The 10,733-nt window shown below is 39.6% G+C and overlaps 2 protein-coding genes across 3 annotated transcripts in view; one reads left to right on the top strand and one right to left on the bottom strand.

The window, feature by feature from the left end:
- The window catches only part of LOC135202580 (uncharacterized), a 323,189-nt gene extending 320,716 nt beyond the window's left edge, over positions 1 to 2,473 (bottom strand). The window contains exon 1 of the mRNA XM_064232089.1: positions 2,344 to 2,473. The gene's annotated coding sequence lies outside the window, so the exon portion shown is untranslated. The remainder of the gene's footprint in view (positions 1 to 2,343) is intronic.
- Positions 1 to 10,733, top strand: part of LOC135202578 (tyrosine-protein kinase Abl-like) — a 218,645-nt gene that overhangs the window by 44,148 nt on the left and 163,764 nt on the right. The window contains exons 1-2 of one of the 2 annotated variants that reach the window (XM_064232084.1): positions 1,070 to 2,728; positions 5,700 to 6,083. In XM_064232084.1, the coding sequence (XP_064088154.1) occupies positions 2,692 to 2,728; positions 5,700 to 6,083 (421 nt within the window). In that variant the 5' untranslated portion in view covers positions 1,070 to 2,691. Of the gene's footprint in view, positions 1 to 1,069; positions 2,729 to 5,699; positions 6,084 to 10,733 lie in introns of those variants that run through there. The other variant, XM_064232085.1, reaches the window with a different exon arrangement.

Genomic DNA, 10,733 nt, shown 5'->3' with positions numbered 1-10,733 from the left:
GGGTATTGAAATGAATTTGAATCTACGAGTTCTTGCGGTGTGGGATCTCTTTATCCACCCCCTCAACCTCCCTTAACCCCTACTCTGCTTTCCTCACTCTCTCTCTCTCTTTTTCTCTCTGCCCCTCCCACTGTCCCCATCATCTCCATACCCCCTACCCCCCGGACAGATGTTCCCTAAGTCATGAGTCATGGACTCGTAGTGAAGAAGACGAGTTATTCAGCGGTTAGGGGGTAGGGGGTGTGGTGGGGCAGGTTGCTTCTTTCTCGTATTGGAGTTCGAAGACGATCTGGAATGGTGGGGTTGGAGTAGAAGAGGAGGATTAAGGGTGGAAGTGTTGGAGTGGGCAAGGAATGGAGTAGGAGGAATACGAGAAAGATTCCAAATCGCTGCGAATTTGAAGGATGCGAAGAAGTATTTGTCGACAGGGAAAGAGGGCGAGGTGTCTTGTCTGTCTGTCTGTCTGTACCGAGTAATAGAGGGAGATCAGATGTATAGACTGATGAATGAGGATAAAGAAATCAAGGGCAGTTATGTGGTGGGATTCACGCTTGCAGGTCGGTGGAAGATGAAGGCAGATTTCGATACAAGAAAAGAAATTGATGTTGAAAATGGCAGGAAAATAATTTTTAACTTGCAAAAAAAAAAAAAAAAAAATATTAAATGATAAAAGTTGAATCAAGTTTTCAAAGAAGCAATTGTATAGAATGAACTAAAGAATACATGTACAATATAATAGGTGAGGAATTGATTTATTTGTCTTTGAGAATGGCGCCACAAAATGTTCAGAATTTGTTTATTGGGTTGAGGCTAGTAGTTCTCTAGCTGCAGAAAATTGCCAACAGTTATAAGAGCCAACGATATGTCCCTGTGAGCCTGTAAGAACGTCAGTACATTAACGTGAAGAAAAGAAAATGAACTACAAGGAGAGAGAAGTGAGGAGGTTTCATGGTGTATATAACGGGTTGGGTGGGATGAGATGGAGGTTGAGGGGGTGCGGGGGGCGGGGGTGGGGGTGTTGCCTGAAGGAGCAGCAGAAGCAACAGCAGCAGAAGCGAGGAGGAGGACGAGTGTGAGTATGAGTAAGTGAAAGAGACTCGTGGGAGAGAGACGTCGAGTCACACACACACACACACTCACACATAGACACTGTATCAGGGAGGAGTGAGAGCGAGTGTGTGTGTGTTTGTGTGTGTATTATGTGTGTGTGTGCGTTCGAGTGAGGAGTCAGTGTGTCTTACCCCTACAGGAGTGATCGGTTGGACGTCTCACTCTCTCTCCCTCTCTCTCTCTCTCTCTCTTTCTATGTCTGCGAAGCCGCCTTCTCTCTGCTTGTTCGAGTGTTGCTCTGCGGCATCGTCTTCGTCGGGACGTTATGGTTAGATTCGGCGAGGGAAAAATGGAACGAACGTGATTACTAAGGTTTTTAGCGCGACCCAATGACAGTGGAAGAAACTTTCTGCATCGCATAACTAACGCCAGGGTTGGTGAAGAGGAAATGAGCTCTGGCAGTCGTGTGATTAAAAGTGTCCGTCACGGGGCTCCTCGTCAGTCATGTTCTGTGTTCGGTGTTCTCATCGTCGGTGCGTAGAAAGCGCCGATAAGAAGCCAGATAACCAAGGAGATAAGTCGTGCAGATTATAATATGGTTTACGTGTCATTCAGTGTCTGTGAGGCTGCTATCAGGCGAAGATGGTAGTTGGAATGCTATTGTGGAAAATCGTTCCTGAAAGGGGATTCGATGGACGACTTTTCCGAAAATGTGATGTGCTATAAAAGTAGTGCTGTGCAGACCGTCGTAGCTTCAATCCATCCCACACCAAAAAAGGAAATTCCCTTCAAGAGAGGGTTCAATGCTGTGAAAATATTGCTTCACAAAAAAGAAAAAATAAAAAGTGATAAAAAGCAGCGAGAAACAGTATCTTCCCACCAGATAGAAGTGTTGGCTTTAGGTTGGGATGCGACGGGATGCACTATTGCCCTTTCGTACGTGCATGTGAATGTTGTTGCCACTGTGTACAGCGCTTATTTGGCATTAAAGCGTAGCGATGGCAGCCTGAAACGCCAGTTCTTTTGAAAGAGAGTTTTGTGATATATAAATTGAATGTTAAGCGTCGAGTTCGGGCTACAGATTGTTCTGGCTCACCCTGTTGTGTTGTGTTGAATGTTACCGGGTTATAAGTGTGTTTGTTATTCATATTCGTTGAAATGTTTGTTGTATTTTAGTGAAATGAGAAATAATTTGGCATGATCATTGTTGAAAACTGTTATTTGCAAGTTTTGTAAAATATATATATACATATGAAGGGTGCTGTTTTTATAGAAAACACAGTCGTAGCAGACCTTGGCATCAGTGTTTGAATTCTCTGCTTGAGTGGTTGTGTCAGTGGAAGGAGCGAAGAGAAATCCTTCATGGCCCTGTTTTCCTACGAATGTAATGCGTAACGTGGCCAGCAGCTCTTGACGTCGATTGGCCTCGATGAAAAACGCGACGACGATGATTAGGGAAATCGTCGCCCGAGTCACGGGAATGTAAGCTATGTTGGTCATCACTGGGAGAGTCCATGAGGGCGACAGAATTGTGGTGATGAGTGGCTCGAGGGTATGGCCCAAATTATGGGGGTGGCCTTGCTGCAGCAGTAGGGAGGAGCGTCATTGTCCGTTGTAGCAGTTGGCTCCCCTCGCGCAGAAATGGGGGCATGCGTTGGCACCCGCAGCAGAAGGGCAGGTGGGTCTTCATGGAATCAGTGCCTTGGGCTCCTCCTGAGAATTTCGGTGTTGTGAAAAGGACCTTTCTGGGAATAAAGTTGGCGTTTCAGATGTACTTGAATAAAATTAGGGTGTGTCAAACTTCTCTCTCTCTCTCTCTCTCTCTCTCTCTCTCTCTCTCTCTCTCTCTCTCTCTCTCTCTCAGCCATTTTGATGACCACGGAGCACATTTAATGACAAAATAATCGACCAGTCACTTAATTCTCGGGAACTTTATTTTCTACATTGCGTGCGAGTTTTATATGTCAACGAGAAGAAAAGTAGACAAACTCTGTATAACAGTAACAAAAGAAATACATTTCTAAGTACCTTTAAGTTTAAGTCATATATATATATATATATATATATATATATATATATATATATATATATATATATATATATATATATATATATATATTATATGTATGTGTGTGTGTGTGTGTACATGATCAGGTTAAAACAAATACTATATTGAATTCCATCTACCACGGCAGATGTCACCTTACTCTAGGTAGCACTCCGTACTACCAGCGCCCTTAATGACTCTGGTCGTGAGAATCGCCGTCGGGAGAATCGTGTCCCGGCAAGAATATGGAAATGAAGTCGAGCAACAAATCAGAGAGTTACGGTGTTACAGCCGACGGGGTCGTTAAGCGCTTCCGCAGATCTTGAGGGAAATAAGCTTTGATTTGCAAATTGCCGCTGTTTAGCGCGAAAGTTGAGTAGTTGACTTGGAATCTCTCTCTCTCTCCCTCTCTCTCTCTCGGTGTGCGTGTGTGTGTGTATGTATGTGTACATGTGACCAGCTTTTTGTTCTATTTCCATTAAATGTGAATAGTTTAATCAGCTTCCAGACGCTTATTTGTATAGATTACCAGTCGAGCTTCGAGTCTAACGCATTTTCATAAGGATGGTAATTCTTTGTATGTCGTTTAACGAGTTGGAAAAATAAGGGACAAAAAACGAGTCCTTCATTCCAAAGGCCACTTTGACCATGTCTCCATGATGAGGGGTGACTTTAGAAATTGGGGAAAACGGAAAAGAGAGGGAAATTCCAAAAGAATTCTCTTGGATATTGAGTATCTTTGGTTCAAGATATGAAGAAAAATTGATACTTTGTTCATGACACTTACCTGTCAGATATATATATATATATATAGCTGTATTCTCCGAAGTCAGCTATATGTATTTCTGCCAGGTAAGTATGAACAAACTTTATTGTATCATAACAATATCATTTTCATATTTCTGCAAGACAATATTTTAGCTATAAATCCATCGTAAAAATTGTTGGGAATTATGAATAACTTGGTAAAATATATCGTAGATGTCATAGGTCTTTTGGTGAAAATTATACATGAGTACAGAGTACAGGATATTTAAAGCCCTGTCCTCATTAGTTCACATCTGTCTGCTCCGTCTTTGTTCCAGCCTGTACCATCCCAAAGATTTCAGTTTCACGTGCACGTACCAAATCTCTCTCTCTCTCTCTCTCTCTCTCTCTCTCTCTCTCTCTCTCTCTCTCTCTCTTACAGGAAGTTGTGTTTCCTGTGTTTATTTAAAATGAAAACATACGGTCGCCCGCAGAGGGGCCCACTCTTGCGTACACGAGTTCGTAGAGTAAATGGAATTGAAAATATTTGAATTGATCACAGGACCAAAGTGAGCTTCATTTGTTTTCGGTGGAGTGGCTGTTTTTGAAACATAAAACTGATGTCAAAACAACATAATAATAATTATATTTTATTAGAACAAACATGGCGCTTAGTTGACTGGGGTACGTAGCTTTTCCTTTAGCCTAATGGCTAATGTTTCGTGATAACAGTATATTTTGCAGTGACTTATATGTGTATGTGTATGTGTTGTTATTATAAAAAATATCACATAGACACACATAATCATATATACATAAATATACTTATATGTATATATTCACATAGTATATATACATTTTATATATATATATATATATATATATGTGTATATTGTAAATATATATATAGTATTTATATATATAATTATATATATATATATTTATATATAAATTTATATAAATATATATATATATATATATATATATATATATATATATATTATTATCTATATCTATATTTCTATATCTATATCTATATATATATAGATATATAATCTATCTAATAATATATATTATATTACATACATACATGGATTTGCATTAATTCCACGAAATGTCAAGTTATGTATGCATATTAGGTAGGGCTGTAGCTAGCCTTTACATGCTTATTTATTTTCACAGGTTTAGAATCGTGCTGCAAGCTTTAAAAAAAAAAAACGTATTCGTACAATGAGATCGTTAGGCTATCGGTTGATGAAGAGGCATTTAGTGCTAATGGCCTCACTGTGCATCGCTAATTCGAAGAGAATTTAGAGCCATACGAGGTGACAGTAATCGTTCGGGAACGGTCTTTTAATCCTTGAGGTCAAAGGCTATTTAAGAAGCAAGAACCCGTCCTGGCCCAAGACCAGCTTATGAATCTAGCGACAACATTCGTGAGATTTATGGATGACAATTTTACTCTTAAGTTTTAGTATCAGTAGTGCAGACGAAGGTACTGATAAGTTTGAACACGGAAAGTAAGCGGAAGGTGGTTTGCTACTTTCTTTGGTTATTTTTCCTAATTTCATAGACTAGATCTTATGCTTTCGGGATTTCTTTGAATGCTTGTTTATTGTTTCTCTTATTTTATGTTGAGAGTTTATTTTTATTTTTAGTTTTACTTTTAGTACTCATTATTGTTCAGTTATCAAACATTAAATCTTTAGTTGTGGGTATTTTTGGTAACTTTTATAAACGTTCATAGCTTAGTTTCCAACAATTGTTTTGATGCTTTATACTGAGTTTGCTTATTTGTCTGGATGCTGATTATTGTTGTGTTTGTAACGGCGAAATTTTCTTTTGTTTGGTGCAGAGGCTCTTCTTGCTGCACGTCCGTTGCCTGACCTGCCTGACTTGGTTAGTGGGAGCGCGGGTGGCGTTGGGCTGGACGCCATGGGGGGGCCAGGCCCCCCGGACGGCGGCCAGCAGCCCCACATGGGAGGAGGTACCTTCACTGCCATTCAGCCCTCGTCAGCTGCTGCCACCCATCCACAAGCAGCCAACCTGCCCGTGGCCACCCCTTCATCGTCGCCGTCTCCCGCCCAAGTCACCTCGGTACAAGCGTCGGACGTCGTGGCCACCAAGTGGCACTCGAGGGAGAACCTTCTGGCACCCGAGGAGGAGGGCGACCCGCAGCTCTTCGTCGCCCTCTACGAGTTCCGAGCTCAAGGGGACAATCAGCTCTCCCTCCGGAAGGGTAAGTCCTCCACACGTTTTCATCACTAGTCGCTGCTTAGTTGTAACTATATATATATATATATATATATATATATATATATATATATATATATATATATATATATATATATATATATATGTGTGTGTGGTGTGTAAAATCTACTGGTCACCTTTTTACCAGATACATATGCAGTTCTAATAGCCACAATGGCCTCTTAACTTCTTGAAGTCTTTGCTTTTTTTTTGGATACGCTTGTGACTACAAGACCTGAAGATCCCAGTTCAAAGAAATTTGAAGAAGAAATTGTGATGTCCGGTCCTGGGAAACGAACCCAGGTTCAATAATCACAAAGAGGTCAAGGTTTGCCGATCTTCAGGCTTTGTGGTGACAAGCGTATCCAAAAAAGAGCAAAGAATTCAAGAGGTTAAGAGGGCATCGTTGGTATTACACTTGCATATATATATATATATATATATATATATATATATATATATATATATATATATAATATATATATATATATATATATATATATATATAAGCGTGGAAGACTTCTAGGCATTTAACAAGGCCAATTTTTTCTGAAAAGCACTTGTTTCCTCGTTAAATGTCCAGACGTTTCCACACCTTTGTATATTACGGAATTGTTCTGCTGATATATATATATATATATATATATATATATATATATATATACTATATATATATATATATACATACATACAATACATACATACATACATACATATTAAGCCCATTCCTGTAGTTGGGGATGTCACCAGACATGAAGAAAAGACAAGTGATGTCTCTTTAACTTGCTGGGGTATGGCTGTTCCTATTATGCAAAAAACTACAGCTACTACATTATAGCAGCTTCACAATTATACCCAGGGGGCTTTTCAGTGAACCCTTCATATTTCTCTTGCTTGCATCCTCTCATCTCGTTCTTGAGGCCTTTCGTTCAAGTACAATTTTATCATCTGTCTGCTTAACACTTTAAAACATGACATACTCTCCGTCACCATATCGTCCTCTGCTCTCCCTATGACGGAACCGAACCATTTACGTTTATTGCACCTGTACCCATTTTCTTTTTGAGGGGATTCTCGGGCATTCCACTGAGGGGTTAGAGATGCGTATTTCTGGTTCTCATCTAGTTACTTGCTATATTGCAAAAAGAGATATTATGTTTCGTTTGCAAAAAAACAAAAAATAACGTTATTAGTACAAACGTCGTAGGTACCGCATGCATCATGTATCTGAGATGTAAGATATATACAGTGATGAAGAAAGCTATTTTGTTAAAAAGAGAAAAGTCTTCAAACAGTAAAGTTACACAATTGGAATGAAGTTACAGATCATTTATGGTCTCAAGTGGTGGGTTATCCTGCTTAGGACCCAGCAAGGCTCCTTAGGACCCAGATCCTTGAGAAAGATTCCCATAGATGTTGTCTGTCCCAGTCTGATTCGTCGTCTCTGATTTCAGGCCTCTGTGCGCCTGGAGTTGCCTATTAACCCTTTTCCCCGAGTAATTGTGCCATTCGGATATGGATCCCTCTCGCTTTACATAGCATGGCAAGAAACGAAGTAATTGAATATAAAGTCAGAGGTCGTTTAGATCTCTCTCTCTCTCTCTCTCTCTCTCTCTCTCTCTCTGATGCCTTGATGTATGGAAGAGAAAATGTATAATTTTATGTATTTGTTTCCTTTTGCAAAAAAAAAGAAAATAAATAAATACAAATTTTGGTTGGTGATGTTTTATTCTGCACGAAGGTTGTCTAGCTGTGTTAAAGCTTGATTAGAACTTCATGATGTGTGAAGAAATTTTTTTTAATATTTGCCATTTTTTGTTTTCTAAGAAAAGGCTGTGTATTTCAGAAACCCGTTTTGATTATATGTCAAATTTTCAGGCTATTTATATGTTGTTTCGTGTTTAAAGTGCAATTCATTTCTCCTGTAATAATTGATTTTTTTTTTTCTAAGAATCCGTTAATCGCAATGGGGTAGCGACTGAGAAAATGAACAGGGCATTAGTCGCTACTAATAGCCATCTGTAAATACTTAAAAATAAAGGAGGAAATGTCACAGATAAACTTTCGCGACCGCACAAGTATTTGTATTTTGTACTCACTTGCACATACTCATGGATGCATCACTTCCAACGGTTTCGTGCTTGAAACTGATCTTACTTATGAGACTCAGTCAAGTAAGCCAGAAAACCTTGATGGAACCGAGTTACTGATTGTGTAGCCACTTGAAATCTTTCGATAGAAAAGTTGTTGGTTGCTTTCAAAATTTTACTGTATTTTTGAGATGACCTCTATTCATCATTGCTTTCCGCCCATAAGATGAAATTTGCCTCATTTGAAACCTTTTTTAATGCAACCATTTAGTTTTTGGTTACAAATGCCGTAATCGAGGCCAGTTTAATTTCACTCTTAGTGGACTAGACATGCACTTCAGTGCAGAATCAAACCAACTTTCAAACTCCTCCTTTATCTCAGGCAGACATTGTTAGGTAAGTTAATCGTGACTACAGTCTGTGTGGTACATGACACGCTAACGTTGTTCATTGGAGCAGGGATTATCGTCAGGCGCCATCGCTGTTGACAGCGTGTTGACTTCCGTTATCACTTGTGAACTCAGATGGCACTAGGCTCTGATGTTTGATTAATGATAATGAACATCAGCCTGGGGAAAAGTTTACTGATCTTTCTGTGTTCCCGTAGGATGGAGTAAAGCCAGTCGCTTGTCTACTTTCGTAGTGACAGAGTAATGTATGTAACAGGAAGGGAAACAAGAAAGCAGAGCTGAGGGTAGAATTCCAGGGTAGGGGCACCTACCGTGAAGTTCAGTTGGCGTTGCATATGGAGGACGAAAGCGCCCGAGTGGCGTGATCGGTAAGGTCTTGGCCTGCCACCTCGGTGGCCGTGAGTTCGATTCTCGGGCATTCCACTGAGGGGTTAGAGATGCGTATTTCTGGTGTTATAGAGGTTCACTCTCGACGTGGTTCGGAAGTCACGTAAAGCCGTTGGTCCCGTTGGTGAATAACCACTGGTTCCATGCAGCGTCAAAACACCATACTACGAAACCAGCCATAACCACATGGAGGACGAAGGAAAATGAAAACGCCGACGAAGGAAAGATGCTGCTAAATACGAATCGTCCTTGTAGATGAAAGGGAACAGAAGAGATGAACGCAATTTGGAGTAGGTGGGCAGAACCACATCCTGGGTTCTGTCACCCTGAACCTTGACAGTTGACAGATCTTGCGTTATAAAACTGAGGCTCTCTCTGCCTCTGCCTCTTCTCTCGATGCGGCAACACTGGCATCGTGTACCAAGATGCATTTCAGTCACATTCCCTTGGAGGAGGATGGTGGTGGTATAGCAGCAGGTGGTGGAATCGCAGTCGCTGGTGGCATTGTGGTCTTCTGTGGAATTAGCTCCGAAACGTGGGTGCGTCACCTGACACCTCTGGAGAACGAACGCAGAGAGGAAGAGGAGGATTGTTGTTATTGTAGTGAAGAGAGGAAGATTTGTGTTTGTCGCGGAGTCGTTTTCCTTAGGCCTGTGTTTTGGGTTTCTTTTTATTTTACGTTCCGTAGGACTGTCACAGAGGCGTTTGACCCCTTAAAGCCAGTTATGCAGTGAGGATAAGCCTTTTTTCTTCCTTAAGGGAATAAATCCCACTCATTTTTACGTACATCTGTTTTCTCGTTTTGTTTTGGGTCTGGCCTGGTTCTCTGCATCTGTAAAAATAAAAAAAGTCTTTGTATAGATAATTCTCGGCATAAGGAAAAAAAAAAAAAGTCTTCTGTTTAAGAATATTCCTGTGTATTAAAAACCTTCTTTGCATTGAAAGAGCTCTCTGCATGAAAAAGACTTGAAATTTGCAGTTGTCAACTTTCAATTTGTATTTTTTTTGTTTGGAGGGGCGGTGGGTGGGATGCAGCTGGAGTGAAATGTAAAAATTCGCACGAAACTGTTGATTTTCGAATGGGAAATTTTCCTTACATGAATCATTAAGAGCTGGGCACATTCACTAAAATTCTGTCTCTGTATGTTGTTTTGTCGTTTATTTTTCGCTCGTAGTAGGGCTTGCGTTTCTATATAAATGTTAAACTTGACTATGGAGGAACTCTTGTTATTGGCGTCAATTACTGGAATGTAGTTGATAAATGAAAAATCAGTGAGAAAAATATTGATATTGTGGAGTGATGGTTTATGATTGTAAGCATAACAAAATTCTAAAACTGTTGAAGTATCACACTTGAGTTGAAATTACCTTCGTCTCGTAATGTTTTTCGGGGTTTGGTGGTAATACTGTTTATATATATTTATATATATATATATATATATATATATATATATACTATATATATATATACAGAAATTTAAATTTCCCTTTCCCATATAGAAGTGTAAAGTTATTAGACATAGACACACTTTCTTGTTTTTACATACTTTGTAAACTGACCTTTAAGTTTCTTATTATAGTTGGAACTATTACTTTTGATATGGCATCCATGAAATCCGACTTTTAAACATATATTATTTATTTCTAAATATATTGGTAACTGCTCTTGTGTCTATGTTACTTTGCTTGTTTTTTTTTTTGTCGTCGTAATTTGTTAACTAATCGTCTTCATCCAATTTGGTTGTGTCG

Source organism: Macrobrachium nipponense, chromosome 30 (assembly GCF_015104395.2).
Source record: "Macrobrachium nipponense isolate FS-2020 chromosome 30, ASM1510439v2, whole genome shotgun sequence".
In the NCBI taxonomy this organism is placed as follows: Eukaryota; Metazoa; Arthropoda; class Malacostraca; order Decapoda; family Palaemonidae; genus Macrobrachium; species Macrobrachium nipponense.
The sequence above is the reverse complement of the archived record's forward strand: the minus strand, read 5'-3'. Positions and strand labels throughout refer to the sequence as shown.